The 21,352-nt window shown below is 44.9% G+C and overlaps 1 protein-coding gene across 2 annotated transcripts in view; it reads left to right on the forward strand.

Moving 5' to 3' along the window:
• LOC143997742 (uncharacterized) overlaps window positions 1–20,932 on the forward strand; it is a 45,305-nt gene extending 24,373 nt beyond the window's left edge. For both annotated transcript variants that reach the window (XM_077493535.1, XM_077493531.1), the window contains 2 exons: window positions 15,857–15,928; window positions 20,734–20,932. In XM_077493535.1, coding sequence (XP_077349661.1) covers window positions 15,857–15,928; window positions 20,734–20,841 — 180 coding nt within the window. In that variant the 3' untranslated portion in view covers window positions 20,842–20,932. The remainder of the gene's footprint in view (window positions 1–15,856; window positions 15,929–20,733) is intronic.
• The last annotated feature ends 420 nt before the right edge of the window (window positions 20,933–21,352 follow it).

The following is a 21,352-nucleotide window of genomic DNA, read 5'->3' on the forward strand; positions in this document are numbered from 1 at the left end:
ATTGCGGAAGTAAGCAACAGGATGTCCAGGGACGGCCACCCAGACGAAAGCGCCTGCTCTACGGCCGTCATTCGGCTATAGGGTGGGCACGAGGTGGTTAAAGTAAAAAAAATGTTAAGCATCCTATGATTTATTTAAAAATAAATCGTTGTATGTGTATGCAGTGCACTGCAGGGCACCGGACTAATAGAAGTCTATGAGGCCCGTCACTGTTTACCAATCACGTGATTAGAGCCTGATGCTCTAATTGGCTTGTTTAACATTGTGCTCGGGGCGCAGAACCCAACCACTTTTGACTTTAGCCACTCAAAATTCACGTCACTTCCGGTTTCCTGGCCAATCAAGAGGCTGAATATTTGGAACACGCAATGATGCCGTGAAATTGATGGATGGGGATGGCCGAACTGTTCGCCCGGCGGTCGGTTTCCTGCGAAATTTGCGTTTTCGCGATTCGCCAAACCGGCGGACTATTGCCGCTGTTCGCCCGGCGGACATATGTGTTTACAGTGTGAAAGACCCATGAGGACACATCCATCATGGGGTACAGGACAGCCAATTGAGACATTTCAGCACATGGACAATTGGACATTCCCCCTACCTTATAAATAGACCTTATCTGGCGGCCATTTTACATTCTGTCTTTTGTCAGTGTAGGGACAGGACGCTGTGTGGAGCAGGGACAGTCAGTTTAATCACTAGCTATTACTACTAGGTCCACAAAGGCCTTTTTAAGCACTGGTATAGGCGTACAGTATATAGGGTTGTAATACACTTAGAATATACTTTCTTTCAAGTATATTATGGTGCACTGCTGAGTGCTGCCCGATTCTGCAGCTGTCTTTTATCAGTGTAGGGACTGAGGGACAGTTTGGTGTTCTGAGTAGGGACAGTCTGCAAATCACTAGCTACTAGGTCCACAAAGGTCCTTTTAAGGACTGGTATACAGTGGTGTGAAAAAGTGTTTGCCCCCTTCCTCATTTCCTGTTCCTTTGCATGTTTGTCACACTTAAGTGTTTCAGAACATCAAACCAATTTAAACAATAGTCAAGGACAACACAAGTAAACACAAAATGCAATTTGTAAATGAAGGTGTTTATTATTAAAGGTAAAAAAAAAATCCAAACCATCATGGCCCTGTGTGAAAAAGTGATTGCCCCCTAAACCTAATAACTGGTTGGGCCACCCTTAGCAGCAACAACTGCAACCAAGCATTTGCGATAACGTGCAATGAGGCTTTTACAGCGTCCTGGAGGAATTTTGGCCCACTCATCTTTGCAGAATTGTCCTAATTCAGTTACATTAGAGGGTTTTCGAGCATGAACGGCCTTTTTAAGGTCATACCACAACATCTCAATAGGATTCAGGTCAGGACTTTGGCTAGGCCACTCCAAAGTCTTCATTTTGTTTTTCTTCAGCCATTCGGTGGTGGACTTGCTGGTGTGTTTAGGATCATTGTCCTGCTGCAGAACCCAAGTTGGTTTCAGCTTGAGTACACGAACAGATGGTCGGACATTCTCCTTCAGGATCTCTTGGTAGACAGCAGAATTCATAGTTCCTTTTATCACGGCAAGTCTTCCAGGTCCTGAAGCAGCAAAACAGCCCCAGACCATCACACTACCACCACCATATTTTACTGTTGGTATAATGTCCTTTTTATGAAATGCAGTGTTCCTTCTACGCCAGATATACTTGGACACACACCTTCCAAAGAGTTCCACTTTTGTCTCATCGCTCCACAGAATGTTGTCCCAAAAGTCTTGGGGATCATCAAGATGTGTTGTGGAGAAATTGAGACGAGCTTTGATGTTCTTTTTGCTCAGCAGTGGTTTTCTCCTTGGAACTCTGTCATGCAGGCCATTTTTGCCCAGTCTTTTCCTGATGGTGGAGGCATGAACGCTGACCTTAACTGAGGCAAGTGAGGCCTGCAGTTCCTTGGACGTTGTTGTGGGGTCTTTTGTGACCTCTTGGATGAGTCGTCGCTGCGCTCTTGGGGTAATTTTGGGTGGCCGGCCACTCCTGGGAAGGTTCACCACTGTTCCATGTCTTCGCCATTTGTGGATAATGGCTCTCACTGTGGTTCGCTGGATTCCCAAAGCTTTGGAAATGGCTTTATAACCCTTTCCAGACTGATAGATCTCAATTACTTTCTTTCTCAATTGTTCCTGAATTTCTTTGGGTCTCGGCATGATGTGTAGCTTTTAAGGATCTTCTGGTGGACCTTACTGTGTCAAGCAGCTCCTATTTAAGTGATGCCTTGATTGTGAACAGGTGTGGCAATAATCAGGTCTGGGTGTGGCTAGAGAAATTGAACTCAGGTGTGGACAACCACAGTTATAGTATGTTTTAACAAGGGGGGCAATCACTTTTTCACACAGGGCCATGATGGTTTGGATTTTTTTTCACCTTTAATAATAAACACCTTCATTTACAAATTGCATTTTGTGTTTACTTGTGTTGTCCTTGACTATTGTTTAAATTGGTTTGATGTTCCGAAACACTTAAGTGCGACAAACATGCAAAGGAACAGGAAATGAGGAAGGGGGCAAACACTTTTTCACACCACTGTAGGTGTACAATATATAGGGTGCTGTTGCACTGCTGTGCTGCAGATTACTGCTCATTTCTGCAGCTGTCTTTTATCAGTGTAGGGACTGTCTGCAAATCACTAGCTACTAGGTCCACGAAGATCCTTGTAAGGACTGGTATAGGTGTACTATTTGGTGTGCAGTATATAGGTGTATAATACACGTATAAAATACTTGCACATATAGAAAGCATAGTATAGTGCATTTCCACTGTGCAGCATTGTGACTGCTGAGCGGTTCTGCAGCGATACTACAAAGAGTGACAAACGCAATAAAAAAAAGTATTAAAACTGGTGTGATAGACCAGTGGCCCCCAAAAACGACAGATTGAAGCGGGGTGTTATATACCTTCTTCCACATACATACTGCACTTCTCTAGAGACTTTTGTCACAGGGTCATTTAAAAAATGACAGGCAGAGGAAGAGGCAGGCCCTTCCGCAGGGGTGGTAGGGGTAGGGCAGGAGCAACAGGCTTGAGCCAAAGTGGCAAATTGCAGAAGGTGCGTGCGATTACGTCAAAGGACGCACCAGACTTGGTTGAGTGGCTCACTCAGCCTTACTCTTCTGCACCCTCCTCATCCTCTTGATCTGCACCCTCTTCTTCACTCTCTGCTATGTGCACCCCCAAAGACACTACCACCAACAACACCACCACCACCACCACCACATACCTTCCGCTTGAGTCGCAGGAATTATTTTCCGATCCATCACAAGACATTTCCGATGAGCAGCCACTCTTGGCATTGGATCAGGAAGAGGAGGTAGCAACAACCGCCACTCAGGAGTCTGACAACAGTACCCAGATCAGCCCAAGGAGGAGGTTGGTCCCCGCTGTTGCTGCCTACTCCGAGATCTCTAATTATAGCGGTGGGGAAGGTGATGATGTGGACTTTCTGAGGACTGATGAACCCCTGGACTACTGGGTGGGCAGGCTTGACCCCTGGCCAGAGCTTGCCCAATTTGCAATGGAACTGTTGGCTTGCCCCTTGTCCAGTGTCCTGTCCAAAAGGACGTTCAGCGCAGCAGGGGGGATCGTGACCGATAAGCACACTCGCCTAGCTCACGACAGTGTTGACTACCTCACATTCATAAAAATGAATGAGGCATGGATCTCGGAGGAATTCAACACATGTGACCAGTAGACCATGTATATCTCTATAAACGGTTTATTTAATCAAGCACACAGACCTTTTTTCTACATTTGGCTCACTTCCTTGTACAAAAAAAGCATACCGTACTATATGCCCGTACCCTCCTGTTTGAAGAGGTTGAGCGGTTTCATATTTTAGGGGCCCAGTAGCGAGTTGCTGGTATCAGTGCTGCTGTCAGTGCTCTCTATCTCGGTGCTGGTGTCAGTGCTCTCTCTCTCTATCTTGGTGCTGGTGTGGTGTCAGTGCTCTCTATCTCGGTGCTGGTGTCAGTTCTCTCTTTCTATCTCGGTGCTGGTGTCAGTGCTCTCTATCTCGGTGCTGTTGTCAGTTCTCTCTATCTCGGTGCTGGTGTCAGTGCTCTCTATCTCAGTGCTGGTCTCAGTGCTCTCTATGTCGGTGCTGGTGTCAGTGCTCTATATCACGGTGCTGGTGTCAGTTCTCTCTCTCTATCTCGGTGCTGGTGTCAGTTCTCTCTCTCTATCTCGGTGCTGGTGTCAGTGCTCTCTATCACGGTGCTGGTGTCAGTGCTCTCTCTCTATCTTGGTGCTGGTGTCAGTGCTCTCTATCACGGTGCTGGTGTCAGTGCTCTCTCTCTATGTCGGTGCTGGTGTCAGTGCTCTATATCACAGTGCTGGTGTCAGTGCTCTCTATCACGGTGCTGGTGTCAGTGCTCTCTATCACGGTGCTGATGTCAGTGCTCTCTATCAAGGTGCTGGTGATCATCTCCTGCACCCTCTTCATAGCCTACCCTGACCTTTCCTCTCCTCCATGGCCTTCATGTGCTCCTGAATCCTGAATTAACAGAATTTCACAGATAAAAAAAGAATGCTTGTCGTTGTCGATCCCAGATTCACTTCATACATGTGTTATGTCAGCGGCCATGTGGTGGGACTATGTGTGCACAGCTAGTAAGTATTTTGTGGCTGGAAATATGACCTGTAGGTTTTTAAAATTCGCCTGCCATTGAAGTCAATGGGGCCCGCCGCGAACTTTGCGGTTCACAAACTTTTGGCCGTGTTCACGGTTCGCGTTCATGAAACGTCCCGTCGGAAGTTCGCCCATCTCTAGCGATGGAGGCTCCTGTTGCAGGTAAGTAAAAAATACGTAAACAGAACCATGTGGAATAATATGAATTGCTTCCGAGATCCCAATGTATACACTAAATGGAAATGTTACACAGTAGAGGAACTCAGAAACCCTTCAGGGACTTTGAAGTAGTGAAAAGATAAGTAATAAAGTTAAAAGGCCAGCGCAAATTTATTTTTATATATCATCATAAAAACAGACATAGGTCCATGAGACATACAGAATGTCAAAAAAGTAAGTACACCCCTCACATTTTTTTGGAAATCTTTTCTTCATTCTCTCTTCATGTGACAATACTGAAGAAATGACACTTGTCTACAATGTAAAGTAGTGAGTGTACAGCTTGTATAACAGTGTAAATTTGCCGTCCACTCAAAATAACTCAACACACAGACGTTAACATCTAAACCGCTGGCAACAAAAGTGAGTACACCCCTAAGTGAAAAGGTCCAAATTGGGCCCAAAGTGTCAATATTTTGTGTGGCCACCATTATTTTCCAGCACTGCCTTAACCCTCTTGGGCACGGAGGTCACCAGAGCTTCACAGGTTGTCACTGGATTCCTCTTCCCCCTTCCATGATGACATCACAGAGCTGGTGGATATTGGAGACCTTGCGCTCCTCCAACTTCCATTTGAGGATGTCCCACAGATGATCAATAGGGTTTAGGTCTGGAGAATAAAATATTTACAAAAATGTGAGGAGTGTACTCACTTTTGTAAGATACTGTAAGTACAAATTTATATATGGACGCAGTATACAAATGACATAGAGAGGTATCCACAATTAGGGGATCCAACCAAATGGACTGCCTACTAGTAGGCTGATTCTGGGGGTCCCATTTGACAAACCGACATGTTTCGGAGTATTTCCTTCTACTAAGGGTCTATTCGTTGTGTGTATGTTAGAGAATACATAAATCTATTGCATAGGCATAAAAATGCCTTCAAATGGAGCTGATATACTATACAGACCGACCAATGGGAGCCAACATGACTGCAACCAACACTGTGCTATCACAAGGACACACCCAGAAGGGGATCCCTCAATGTAATTGCCCTTGGGCAATCAAAAAAAAGTCTGGAAGGGGTGGATGCGAATGCAAAAGCACAGCGTCTTCCAAGCATCCTGGCCCCGTCACCAATGGTTGTTTCCTTGCGGTAGCGCAGTGTTGGTTGCAGTCATGTTGGCTCCCATTGGTCGGGCTGTATGTTATATCAGATCCATTTGAAGGGATTTTTATGCCTATGGAATAGATTTATGTATTCTCTAACATACACACAACGAATAGACCCTTATGCCACGTACACACAACCGGACTTTTCAACATCAAAAGTCTGACGGAACTATTCCGGCAGACCATTCGATCATGTGTGGGCTGCAGCGGACTTTTGATTTGCAAAAGTCTGACAGACTTTAGAAATGGAACATGTTTAAAATTTTTCCGCCGGACCCAGTTCCTACCGAGAAATCCGCTCGTGTGTATGCTAGTCCGACGGACAAAAACCGATGCGAGGGCAGCTATTGGCTACTGGCTATGAACTTCCTTATTCTAGTCCGGTCGTATGTCATCACGTTCGAATCCGTCGGACTTTGGTGTGATTGTGTGTGGCCAAGTCCGTTCATTCGGAAAGTCTGTCAGAACTCTGTCAGAACTCCGTTGAATGTCTGTCGGACCTAGTCCCTCGAAAAGTCCGGTCGTGTGTACGCGGCATTAGAGGAAGGAATTACTCCGAAACATGTCGGGTTGTCAAATGGGACCCCCAGAATCAGCCTACTAGTAGGAAGTCCTTTGGGTTGGATCTCCTTGTGTCCATATGTAATTTTGTACTTATGTCTCATGGACCTTTGCCTGTTACAGGTAAGGACATGGAGGGGTTTGCACCCCCCCCCCCCCCAAAAAAAAAACATTTTTCACTATTTTTCTATATCCAATTCTATATGTAATAATGATTTCTGGGAAACCCCAAAACTGGATTAGGAACACCAGGATACTCTTATTATACAATACAATTCTCCAGGTTGCAACACAAGTTGGATCCACATTAACCACTTCAGGACCGCCGTATTGCCATTGTACGTCAGCACAATGGCACAGGCAGGCACAATCACGTACATCTACCTGATTGCCTTCCAGCGGGTGGGGGGTCCGATCGGACCCCCTCCCGCTGGTTACGGCGGTCCGGTTCGTTCCAGGAGCGCTCCGTGATGAGGGGATGGCCGTTGGTTTTCGGCCACCCCCTCTGGATCGCTCCTGGCCAATGAGAAGCTTCCTCCCCTGTGTATTGTTTACACAGGAAGGAGGAAGTGATGTCATTCTCCTCGGGGCGGTCTTTTTGACCGGACTACGAGGAGAAGACTAATAGTAAGTGTGCACCAACACTACACTGACATGTAGGTACACACAGGCACACAAACCCCCACCCTTTCACCCCCTTTCACCAGCGATCACAGTATAAGTGTCACTGGTGACGCTGGTTAGCCAGTTAGTTATTTAGGTTCCCCGTCAGGTTTTTATATAGCGCCAGGGACCCCCATATACTACCTAATAAAAATTGATCCTTTTCACCACTGATCACCGTATAAGTGTTACGGGTGACTCTGGTTAGTTTGTTTTTTATAGCATCAGGGCACCCACCATTTATTACCCAATAAAGGTTTAACCCCCTGATCACCCGGCGGGTGATATCAATTAGGTTTTAGGGTCAGGGTCTGCGTCGCCCCAGGCAGCGCTAGGTTAGTGCCAGTACCGCTAACACCCACACGCAAAGCATACACCTCCCGTAGTGGTATAGAATCTGAACAGATCAATATCTGATCTGATCAGATCTATACTAGCGTCCCCAGCAGTTTAGGGTTCCAAAAAAACGCATTGTTAGCGGGATCAGCCCAAATACCTGCTGGCACCTGCGTTTTGCCCCTCTGCCCAGCCCACCCAAGTGCAGTATCGATCGATCACTGTCACTTACAAAACACTAAACACATAACTGCAGCAATCGCAGAGTCAGGCCTGATCCCTGCCATCGCTAACAGGTTTTTTGGTAGCATTTTATATTCAAATCCGGAAGGCAGTGCTTGGTTTTCGGGGTCCCGTACATGGCTAGGCTCCCAAAAAGTCCCCCACATGTGGTATCCCCGTACTCGGGAGAAGCAGCAGAATTTATTTTGGGGTGTAATTTGACTTCTGCCCATAGCATGTGTGAGCAATATATCATTTAGTGACAACTTGGTGCAAAAAAAAAAAGTTTGTAATATTCCCGCAACTTGTGGCAAAATATAAAATATTCCATGGACTCAACATGCCTCTCAGTAAATAGCTTGGGGTGTCTACTTTCCAAAATGAGGTCATTTTGGGGGGTTTTGTGCTATTTTGGCATTTTATGGCCTTCGAAACTGTGATAGGTAGTAAGGAGTTAAATCAAAAATTTGCACCCTTAGAAATCCTGAAGGTGGTGATTGGTTTTCGGGGTGCCGTGCGCGACAAGACTCCCAAAAAGTCCCACACATGTGGTATCCCCGTACTCGGGAGAAGTAGCGGAATATATTTTGGGGTGCAATTCCACATATAACCATGGCATGTGTGAGCAATATATCATTTAGTGACAACTTTTTGTAAAAAAAAATTTTTTTTTTTTTTTTTGCCATTATTCAATCCCTTAGGACAAAAAAAATAAATATTCAATGGGCTCAACATACCCATCAGCAATTTCCTTGGGGTGTCTACTTTCCAAAATGGGGTCATTTGGGGGGGATTTGTACTGCCCTGCCATTTTAGCACCTCAAGAAATGAGATCGGCAGTCATAAATTAAAAGCTGTGTAAATTCCAGAAAATGTACTCTAGTTTGTAGACGCTATAACTTTTGCGCAAACCAAAAAATATTCGCTTATTGACATTTTTTTTACTAAAGACATGTGGCTGAATAAATTTTGCCCTCAATGTATGACTAAAATTTAGTTTATTCGATTTTTCTTATAACAAAAAGAAGAAAATATCTTTTTTTTTTCAAAATTTTCGCTCTTTTTCCATTTATATCGCAAAAAAAAAAAATCGCAGAGGCGATCAAATACCATCAAAAGAAAGCTCTATTTGTGGGAAGAAAAGGACGCAAATTTCGTTTGGGTGCAATATTGCATGACCGCGCAATTACCAGTTAAAGCAGCGCAGTGCGAAATTGCAAAAAGACCTCTGGTCCTTAAGGTATTTATTGGTCCGGAGCTGAAGTGGTTAAAGGGACTGTAAAGTAAAAAAAAATTTTTTTTTAAATAACAAACATGTTAAACTTACCTCCACTGTGCAGCTCGTTTTGCACAGAGTGGCCCCAACCTCCTCTTCTGGGGTCCCCCGGCGGCTGTCTCTGCTTCCTCCCGCAGGTACTTCTCACGTTCATGCGAGCTCCCTCGCATGGTGAGAAGCACCTGCGGGCGCACTCCCATGATACACCCGGCGGCTATAGCCGCTCGCTGTATCACACGGCCCCGCCCCCCCGGCGCTCCGCGTCAGTGGATGTGATTGACAACAGCGCGAGCCAATGGCTGCGCTGTTTTCCATCCATCCACTCCAGCCAATCAGCGGCCAGGCTGAGTAGTGAAGAGGACGTTGGGGGCGAGCGCGGGATTTTCGAGGGGTCAGGTAAGTAAAACAGGGGGACTGGGGGCGCAAGCAGTGTCAGATGTTTTTTCACCTTAATGCATAGAATGTGTTAAGGTGAAAAAACATTTACCTTTACAACCCCTTTAAATTCTGTCTGTAAAGACATCATGGGACAGATTCCATATCCCCCCAGGGGGAATACTCCAGGACTGCATGTCCAATAATCCACCTTCAGTTCGTTTTCTGGCACGTTTTGTTTACATGTAACAATCAGTATTTTTTGATAGAATATTACTTAGAAACTTTTATTTCTTTTTTAAAGCAGAGGCCCTAGAAAATAAATTGGTGGGTTTTACAATTTTTTATGTCCCACAGTATTTTCAAAAACAATATTTTGGGGAGAAAAAATACACTTTTTTTGAATTTTAATGGAAAAAAAAAAAAAAAAAAAAAACAATACATAACCCAAATAGATACCAAACATGTCACGATTTAAAACTGCCACAAATGGCGTCAATTTTACTATCCATATGTGACGCTTTAAAAGCCTTTACAGGTTACCACTTTAGATTTCCACAGTAGGTATGGTGCTAGAATTACTGCCAATCATCTGATGTTCACAGTGGTACCTCGCACGCGTGGGACGATTGCAGTTTGCGTGTGCTCGCTTCTGCATGCAAGCATAGGGGGACGTGGGCACTTTAAAAGTGTTTTATTATTATTATTATTATTATTATTAATAATAATTTTTTTTTTTTTTTTACACTGCTGCTTTACATTTTTATTGTATCACTTTTATCACTTTTATCGCTGGCACAAGATATGTAAACATTGTGACAGCAATAGGCATGTGACCGGTACTCTTTATGGAGATCTGGGGTCTAAAAGACCAAGATTGGTGTTTTCGAATGCTTTTGATTTTTGAAAATGGCGCCGTTGACACCTGGGTAAGACGGAAGTGATGTCAGGTCATCGTTTGAGGGTTACCATAGCCCAGAGCTGAACAAACCAAGCCTGACTTTGTTTGGCTCTTCGATCAGCCGGGGGGGAAGCACTGGCTGGTCACTTGGGTCTCCTGGTAGGATGGGAGAGCCAGAGAAAGCCGTGAAAGGCAGCGGAAGTGGGGTGGTCCTTTCCCACTGGTTGTAAAAGCAATCCAGTGGCTAGTTAGGCGCTAGGATTGCTTTTATAAGAGAGCCGACTGCCAGCTCTAAAAAGGCATTTATTACATTTTGTACCACTTGCCCCATCCTATTAGAATGTATTCCAAGGCCCTCCTAACCCTCTTGAATTGTATTGTAACTATACTGTTTACCTTTAGAGCCATGTAAATAGTTGGTGCTCTATAAATCCTGTATAATAATTACAGCACGAACAAGGACATATTGATAATTATCAAATAATTAGCAGCATTTTAAGAAGATATCAGACATAGTTTAGGCACATTCCTAGGTCAGGGGTCTCCAAACTATGGCTCTCCAGTTGTTCAGGAACTACAATTCCCATCATGCCTATTTGAAGATCCCTGTCCTAGGTGAAAGAGGCATCTGATACTCATCATATTTAGATTCATTTACAAGGCAGTTTCACGCTGAATTATAATATACCGGTTACCAATATGTGACCATATTATTTCATGCAGAAAACTGTATCTGGGAAAGTGGCAGCTGCATGCCCATAGACAGTGTGACATCCCATCGGCCACTCCCCCAACCTCTTGATTGATCAGATCAGTTCTGTCCACACCCTTCTCAGGAACAAGAGAAATAAAGACTACCCAGTCTGGAGCTTTCCTTTACCATCAAAATGCCGAACATCAGCCAAGATGTATTTTATGAGAGCCAACTTAGATTTATCTTATGCTCTGTGGACAGAGCAGGAACATTGAGCTCTGCCAAAGACAGGACGAGGTCCAACTCTTCTTGGGCTGCCTGGCTTCTGCTGCCTCCCTGATATAAGGATATTCACCAGAAGGCCTTGCAACCGATCCGACTAATGCAGGAGAACAAGGCAATTTTTGCTCCAGTTCCAGCATATTGATAGGCAGTAACCTCTCCAGCAGGGACCCCATTCCAGAATTGCTCCACAACCTGTTAAGCTGGTGTCCATCCTCAGCACTTTTCAAAGAAAGGGGGAGAAAGATTCCCCTGTCTCCAACCTTAAGTCCTCATGCACACGAGACGCAGTTAAAAGCGTGTTCAGATGCAGTTGGACAATTTTTTCAACTGCCCCTGAACTCATTCAATGTTATCCTATGTGTCCATGCACACAGTCTAGTTTTTTGCCATTTTTATGCAGTTGCGTTTAACCTCGTTTTTCCAGAAGCAAAAAAATGGGTTCAGACGCAAAAATTTCCATGTTTCAGACGCAAAACGCGGCTAAACACGGTACCCGCGTTTAGCTGCGTTTGCGTTTATATGCGTTTTTAAAGGAACCCAATTTTTTGGACCTGAAAACTCAAAAATATGATCTGAGAATGACATTTTGTGACCCATATCTTGGGACCACTTAATGCCAGGAACCCCAAATTTGGTATGCAGACATTGTGGATCTAGCACTACAACATATCCAAATTTGAGGATCCTATCACTAAGTGACCCTGAGATAGGGGCCCCAAATTCGGGTCGCAAAATGTCATGCACTTTTCTGCATCAGAGAATGACATTTTGCGACCCGACTTTGGGGACCCATATCTTGGGACCACTTAATGCCAGGAAGGAACCCCAAATTTGGTATGCTGACATTGTGGATCTAGCACTACAACATATCCAAATATGAGGATCCTATCACTAAGTGACCCTGAGATAGGGGGCCCCAAATTCGGGTCGCAAAATGTCATGCACTTTTCTGCATCAGAGAATGACATTTTGCGACCCGACTTTGGGGACCCATATCTTGGGGTCAATTATTGCCAGGAACCCCAAATTCAGTATGCAGACACAGTGGAACTAGCACTACAACATATCCAAATTTGAGGATCCTATCACTAAGTGACCCTGAGATAGGGGGCCCCAAAGTCGGGTCGCAAAATGTCATGCACTTTTCTGCATCAGAGATGCATGGCCTCAAAGTCAACTGTGACCATCTGTGGCAATGTAATTTGGTCATTAGGGTTGAGTGTTATGGTAAGTGGTTATCTGTTAGGGTTATTGTTTAGGATTAAGGGTTGGATTAGGGTTAGGGTTGTTTAGGGTTAAGGTTAGTGTAAGGGATAGGGTTAGCTGTTAGGGGTAGGGTTAATGTTAGGGGTTAGGGTTAGTGGTTAGTGTTAGGGTTAGGATGAATGGTTAGGGTTAGGATTCTGGATATTTTAATAAGGCATTAAAAAATATTATACTACCATATACAGTACATATTTCACGATAAAAATATATTAAAAAATAAATTTAAAACCATTATAAAAAATCTAATTAACATAGATTTGCTTTTAAATAAAACAATTTGAAACTAGAAAAAAATGAATAAAAACATATATTAAGATTAAAAAATAAATAATTAACTATTTTAATATTGTTTTATATTAGAAATAATGAAAACACGTTAAAAATAAGAAAATTTAAGATATTTTAAAAAATTGGATAATTTGCTATAAATAGACATAATTTTTTTTTAAATAAAGGACAGAAAAAAAAATTCATCTGTACATCTATAGATAAATATATTTTATAAATATATACACATACCTGATCGTTACCAACAGACGTTCCTCTGGTGACACACTGTTTCTCATATTGGTGTCCACAAATGTCAGACCAGGTCGTACTTTTTCTAAGAGCAAATCAAATGTGACAATGGACATCCGGCTAAAATTAAAAAAACTTGTCGGGGTAGGTACGCAGGGTAGGTACGCAGCTGCACATACATGTTTGTGAAATATCCAACGTATATTCGCTGTCCCATCGACGGATGGGTCCAATATCGACGAGCTCTGACTCTGGACCTCTCACGAAATTTGCGACAACGTTGCTGTCTCATCAAGAGCAACATCAGGAGCATTTCCTGACATATATTCAATACAGGGGCGGATCCAGGGGGGGGCAACGGGTCAGTTGCCTCCTCGGAGAATACCGCCAGCTGATGACTGCACGGCCGGTTCCGCGGGTGCAATCGCGGCCGGTTCCGCGGGTACCAGCGCAGCCGGTTCCGCGGGTACCAGCGCAGCCGGTACAGCGGGTACCAGCGCGGCCGGTACAGCGGGTACCCGCGCGGCCGGTACAGCGGGTACCCGCGCGGCCGGTACAGCGGGTACCCGCGCGGCCGGTTCAGCGGGTACCCACGCTGAGTGGACGGGTGAGGCGGGGGCAGCTGGGCGGCTTAGGAGGGCTGCTGGCCAATCAGGAAGCCAGCAGGCAGGGGAGCAGGGAGATGACATCATCTCTCACTGCCCTGCATCCCTCCAGTTCCGCCCTCACTGTGCGGGAAGCTGTGTGCAGCAGAGAGATTACATCATCTCTCTGCTGCTTATCTTCACTCTGGACTCAACAAAAGACCACCTTAGCAGAAAAGTGACACAGTAGGTGACAATACGCAATGTGTGGCAGGCTACGTGGCAAGTGGCAATCCGCAATGTGTGGCAGACTACGTGGCAAGTGGCAATCCACAATGTGTGGAAGGCGACTGGGCAAGTGGCAATCCGCAATGTGTGGCAGACTATGTGGCAATCCGCAATGTGTGGAAGGCGACTGGGCAAGTGACAATCCGCAATGTGTGGCAGGTGACGTGGCAAGTGACAATCCGCAATCTGTGGCAGGCTATGTGGCAAGTGGCAATCCGCAATGTGTGGCAGGCGACGTGGCAAGTGACAATCCGCAATGTGTGGCAGGTGACGTGGCAAGTGGCAATCCGCAATGTGTGGCAGGCTACGTTGCAAGTGGCAATCCGCAATGTGTGGCAGGCTACGTGGCAAGTGACAATCCGCAATGTGTGGCAGGCTACGTGGCAAGTGACAATCCGCAATGTGTGGCAGGTGACATGGCAAGTAACAATCCGCATTTGGTGACAAGTGACGTGGCAAGTGACAATCCACATTTGGTGGCAGGTGACATGGCAAATGACACCCTCAGGGCTCCCACTGATTCTGCATTATGGTGAGTTGAACCATTTAATTTTATATTACAATGTATTCATAGAAATAATGCGCTTCAATCATCCTGACACCATAACAACCATGGTGCCGTAATGATTGAAGCGCAAATAACAGCCATTTCCCATATAAATTGCCCCCAAAAAAACATATTTTATAGCAGTGCCCCTCCCGAGACTAGACTCTGGATCCGCCCCCTGATTCAATATGGGATCCATTTCAAAATATATACCACAGAAAGAGAGGCAAATGCAAGTGTACAACTGCTCTCTATGCTGCTGCTGCTCACTCTGATCAAAATAGCAGAAATAGTTAAAAAAAACATGCTTTGAGAGCTTGGGGAGGGTCTACATGATGTTATCTTTATAAACGCTTATAAATGCAAACGCGGCTAAACGCGTCTAAACGTGTCTAAATGTGTCTAAATGCGGCATGCAAACGCGGCAAAACTCAAGTTTCAGCTTTTTTTGAGCAGAGTTTTCACCTGCGTCTCGTGTGCATGAGGCCTAAACCTTTCATCCAAATTCTAAATTGGTGCATTTGTACATTTTAAAAGCCAATATAAAGAAATAGTAGTGGTTAAAAAAAAGCCCTTGTGGATTTAATTAACCTTTTGTTTTGGTTAATTCTCCTTTAAGAGGGTGTGGCAGGGGGGCGTGTCCTATGCCTACATACATTTGCTAGTAGGTATCCCTCATTCCCACACCTCCCAACATTTTGAGATGGGAATGAGGGACACCTACTAGCAAATGTATGTAGGCATAGGACACGCCCCCCTGCCACACCCCCTTAAAAAGGAGAATTAACCAAAAAAAAAGTTTAATTAAATCCACAAGGGCTTATGTACATGGGAGGATCTGTGATACTTATGTACATGGGAGGAGTCTATGATGTCATTATGGGGAATTGTTTGTAGAGTTTTGAGGAAAATAATGAATTTAATCTATTTTGGAATAAGGCTGAATAAGGGTTACATGGTCAGCAGGAGGTCATACTTTGCATACAGTACGCAGCTAATTTGGCCCAACTGAATTATTTAAAGTGAAATTATATGGTGAATTCTACTTCTCAGGATTTCAGATAACTTAAATTCAGATTCTTGCCTGCTTTTTCCCTGGAGATGACAGTACAGTCATTTCTTCACACTGAGTGCTGAGTATGAGGGTCGGCCTGCTTTGATCACATGATCAGTCCCAATGTAACACAATTGTACCCCCCCCCCCCCCCCCCCCACTGACTTCCAATGATCTGGGAGAGGGGCGGGGTACAGACAGCAGATTATTTGGAGTGTCGGTCTTAGGAGGTCGGTGCTCTGGTATAGGTGAGAGACATTCAGCTGTTATTTTCTCTGAATACGCAGGAAGTTCAAATCTGTGATCTGAACCTGACTGCACCCGGCAAAGAGAACATGCAGTGTGACATCATAACCAAGGTAAGTGACCGACACAAAATCCATCCTCACCCCCTGCTGGAGGACTCTGCTCCTTCCTCTATAACTCTCCTCTCCTGAAATACTCTGCTGGAGGACTCCGCTCCTTCCTCTATAACTCTCCTCTCCTGAAATACTCTGCACTGCTGGAGGACTCTGCTCCTTCCTCTATAACTCTCCTCTCCTGAAATACGCTGCTCTGCTGGAGGACTCTGCTCCTTCCTCTATAACTCTCCTCTCCCGAAATACTCTGCTCTGCCTCTATAAATCTCCTTTCCTGAAGTACTCTGCTCTGCTGGAGGACTCTGCTCCTTCTTCTATAACTCTCCTCTCCTGAAATACTCTGCTCTGCTGGAGGACTCTGCTCCTTCTTCTATAACTCTCCTCTCCTGAAATACTCTGCACTGCTAGAGGACTCTGCTTCTCTCTCTATAACACTCCTCTCCTTAAATACTCTGCACTGCTGGAGGACTCTGCTCCTTCCTCTATAACTCTCCTCTCCTGAAATACTCTGCTCTGCTGGAGGACTCTGCTCCTCCCTCTATAACTCTCCTCTCCTGAAATACTCTGCACTGCTGGAGGACTCTGCTCCTTCCCCTATAACACTCCTCTCCTGAAATATTCTGCACTGCTGGAGGACTCTGCTCCTTTGTCTATGACTCTCCTCTCCTAAAATACTCTGCACTGCTGGAGGACTCTGCTCCTTTCTCTGTAACCCTCCTCTCCTGAAATACTCTACTCTGCTGGAGGACTCTGCTCCTTCTTCTATAACTCTCCTCTCCTGAAATACTCTGCTCTGCCTCTATAAATCTCCTCTCCTGAAATACTCTGCTCTGCTGGAGGACTCTGCTCCTTCTTCTATAACTCTCCTCTCCTGAAATACTCTGCACTGCTGGAGGACTCTGCTCCTTCCTCTATAAATCTCTTCTCCTGAAATACTCTGCTCTGCTGGAGGACTCTGCTCCTTCCTCTATGTATGGGTAGTAATGAATTGTGTAATTATGAAATTCGTACAAAACAAAACGCACATGTCTAGTAATCATATTAAGTTGTATTTAACCACTTGCTTGCCGGCACTTAAACCCCCCTCTTATCCAGACCAATTTTCAGCTTTCAGCGCTGTTGCAATTTGAATGACAATTGCGCGGTCATACAACACTGTACCCAAATGAAATTTTTATCTTTTTTTTACCCCTAAATAGAGCTTTCTTTTGGTGGTATTTGATCACCTGTGCGATTTTTATTTTTTGTTTAAAAAATTTAAAAAGACCAAATTTTTTTTTTCAAATTTTAAAACGGGTCATTGATGTACGTTGATGAGGCGGCACTGATGGGCACCGATAGGTGGCAGTGATGGGCACTGATCGGTTACACTGATAGGCAGCACTTTTAGGTGGCATTCATAGGTGGCACTTGTGTTGATAGAGGGCACTTGTGTGCATTGATAGCTTGCACTTGTGGGCATTGATAGGTGGCACTTGTGGGCACTTTCATATGGCATAAATGAGGCATAATTGCCTCTTCCATTTCGGGACCGATGTCCCTTTAAGATAAGCCAGTGAACGGCTTTTTTTTTCTACTCCGCTGTCAGCCTGAGGAGAAGAAAAAAAAGATCACCGAGCTTTTGCTTTGGTCATGCGATCAGCTGTCATTGGCTGACAGCTGATCACATGGTAAGGGGCCAGGACCGGCCCCTTACTCAGATCGGTGATCACCCAAGTCTCAGTGACTCAGTGATCACGGCGCACGCAGGGATCGAGCACAGGGGAGGCCCTCCCGGGAATTCACATCCGCGCTGTGGCCGTCATTCGGCTGCAGCCTCCCCCAAAAAAAACATTTTTTTCTAACAGCTTACCTGTAAAAATCCTTTTTTTTGGAGTACATCATGGGACACAGAGCCATAGTATTACTATTTCGGTTATAGGGCACCTTCAGGTAATGGACACTGGCACACCCTAAGACAAAAAGTCCACTCCCTATATAACCCCTCTCACTACTGGGAGTAGCTCAGTTTTGTAGCAAAGCAATACACATGTATACCAGGAAGGGAGGGACCTCTGTGTCCTATGATGTACCTCAAAGAAAAGGATTTTACAGGTAAGGTGTTATAAAAATAAAAAAAATTTTCTCGTACATCACGGGACACAGAGCAACATAGTAATTACTATGTGGGGTGTCCCAGAGCAATGCCAACTGAGGGGAGGGAGACACAACAAAAGTAGGGCACCAGGAGATCAGAGGACTTATACTCAGAAATAGAAAACTGCGCCAACCCTATACTAAACTAAAATAAATGACAATAAATAGTGTCAAAATAAGTAAGTGATTATCATTAAATGATTGTAACGATAAAAAAACTTAAATGTATGAAAAACACAGCAATACATAAAGAAAAATTAGAAGTCCAATCATGGAAAGTTCATATGTGAGTCCAAATAAGCGTTAGTGACACCACAGTGATTCAACACAATCCAGAAGCGCATAAAAGTGCCCGTCACCGTATATTGAATGCGCTTACCAGAAAATAAACAAATTAGGGCGTTTGTATATATTCGATGGGTCCCATCAAAAGATATCCTCCTTTGTAGTGGGTCAGCTCTCCATCTCCCAATAGTACCTTCCAGATATTAATATGATCCGTGGTCCCAATAGGGAGTTGACTTCTCACTATGGCCAACTCCAGTGCTGTCCTCTACTACCCGAAGCTGGGCTCTTTCTTGGCATCATCCTGTACAATGCAGGGCTAACCCTGTATGTATGTTGTGTGGGCAAGCATGCAACCTTGACCGAGAGCAGATAGAGTCAGGGATGTGGGAGACCAGTCGTACCACTGTAGGGTCCCTGCAACTGCAGTAACCCCTGCAGGGGTATTACACATGAAAGGAGGGTTGGTGCCCAGATGATGTTATAATCCTAAGCATCCAATATTCAGCTGTTATAGATCATCCAAGGGTATCTCGCTCCTGGATCCGTTAAGGCAGTGGTCATCAACCCTGTCCCTTTTTTTTCCCTCAGTTTAGGTATCTTGCCGGATCTTGTACATATTTTTGGTAAAAAAAATAATAAAAAAATCGCAATAAGCGATTATTGATTGGTTTGTGCAAAAGTTATAGCATTTACAAAATAGGGGATAGTTTTATGTCATTTTTATTGAAAAAATTTTTTTTACTAGTAATGGCAGCGATCAGCGATTTTTATTGTGACTGCGACATTATGGCGGACACATCGGACATTTTTTACACATTTTTGGGACCATTGTCATTTATACAGCAAAAACTGCTATACAAATGCACTGATTCCTGTGTAAATTACACTGGCAGTGAAGGGGTTAACCAGTGGGTGGCAGTGTAGGGGTTAAGTGTTCCTAGGGGAGTGTTACTAACTGTGAGGGGGCTGGGCTGTGTGTTAGTGAACACTGATCTCTGCTCCAATCACATGGAGCAGAGATCAGCGTCACTTGTTGCTAGGCAGAACAGGGAGATGCTGTTTACAACAGCATCTCCCAGTTCAGCCGCCCCGTGAGACGATCGCGGGTATGCGAGTGTGCTGCCGGCGGTGCGCACGCGATGGCAGGGCAGCATTTAAGATTGGACGTACCTGTACATCAATATGCCTGCTCATGCCATTCTGCCGACGTACATCGGCGTGCACTGGTCAGGAAGTGGTTAATATAAGGTGGCCTCAGCCAAAAAAATTTTTTTAAATTAAATATATAAAAAAAAGGTCTTAATTATTATCAAGAGTATAGTTTTTAAATAAAAAAAATAAAAAATAAATATAAAAATGTAATTATAGAATCTAAAATATAAAAATCTTATACTGCATATGTACAATTGGTATAATGATAACCAAGGAAATGAAAGTTCTGCAACCAGAACTATATAAAGAGTAAATTGAAAGAGGAGAGAGAGAGAACAGGGGGAAAAAGTAGAAGAGAGAGAAAAAAAAAGTTATATACTCATTTCATTGAGTGAAATAAGTATTTGACCCCTTCACCGAAACATGACTATGCACTTGGTGGCAAAACCCTTGTTTTGGCAGGGCGGTGACATCATTTTTCTGCTTCATTGATATGCACTGATAGGCTGCACTAGTGGGCACTGATAGGCTGCACCAATGGGCACTAATAGGCACAGTTAAGGCGGCACTGATGGCCACTGATAAGATGGCACTGATGTGCAGCACTGTTCTTCAGGCACTTATAGGTGGCACTGTGGGCACTTATAGGTGGCACTGTGGGCACTGACAGGTGGCGCTGGTGGGCCCTGGTAGGCGGCACTGTGGTTGCCTACTGCTAGGTGGCACTTGTAGGGGGCACAGGTGGGCAATGAGGAGCTGGCGGCAGCTCGCAGTGATCGGGACTGACGTCCCCCCGCTCACTGCCGCCGGTGATCACCAAATAGCCGATTGCCGGCTATGTTGACAACACATGATCAACTGTCACGTGGTAAGGGGTCTCATAGACTCGCTGATCACGGAGCATGCCGCGTGCGCCCTTCAGAGGTGGGGGATGGGGGCGCCGGCCGCTCATGCGTGGGACGACGGCAATAGATGCGGATCTCAAGTGGTTAAACAAGGTACAACATGTGCCCGTTTTAATCATCAACCATGTGACTTTCTAAATGTTGCACCTTCATTAATGTATCAATGTAACTATATTGCTACACTTAGAGGCGCCTCTCTTCTCTTTTATACTCGATTGTGACTGTATATCAAGTCCAAAAACGTTTTTGAAAAATTTTGCTTGTCTTGCAAAACGCTCTCAAACCAAGGTTTACAGTAATGGGAAATCCCACTTTCTCCTTCAGATTTCAAGGGTGAGACGTGCCGGTAGACGACCCCGCAGACCCCCCGGCAGACCCCCCGGCAGACCGCGCTTTCCTGGCTTCAACAGCGGTATTGCAAGCGTACCATAAAAGAGCGGGCGTTCCTCCAATGAAGAGAAGAGAAATGAATTCTATGGAACGTTCTCTATGAAATGTCACATAAAATAAAGAATGAAAATCATGTGACTCTCGGAATTGTCATTGATGCACCAGATCTGGGTTGTAATGTATGGCAGGGGGGGGGGGATGGGTACATCTTGGCGGTCATTGCCGGATCAATACACACCATTGTCTTCCATTGAGTTAGGAGCCCCAGGATCCTTGTTACGGGAGGACTCGCCAGGTTGTCACCACAAGATACACTCAAATTCTATTCTGTCTGTAGAGGCACCATGGACCAGATTCCGTATCCCCATCCCCCCCCAGGGAGATTACTCCAGGACTACCCTCCCCCCAGGGAGATTACTCCAGGACTACCCTCCCCCCCCAGGGAGATTACTCCAGGACTACCCTCCCTCCCCGGGAGATTACTCCAGGACTACCCTCCCCCCCAGGGAGATTACTCCAGGACTACCCTCCCCCCAGGGAGATTACTCCAGGA

The sequence above is a fragment of the Lithobates pipiens genome, unplaced genomic scaffold (genome assembly GCF_037356315.1).
Source record: "Lithobates pipiens isolate NorthernLeopardFrog02 unplaced genomic scaffold, aLitPip1_a1.2 Scaffold_19, whole genome shotgun sequence".
Classification (NCBI taxonomy): domain Eukaryota; kingdom Metazoa; phylum Chordata; class Amphibia; order Anura; family Ranidae; genus Lithobates; species Lithobates pipiens.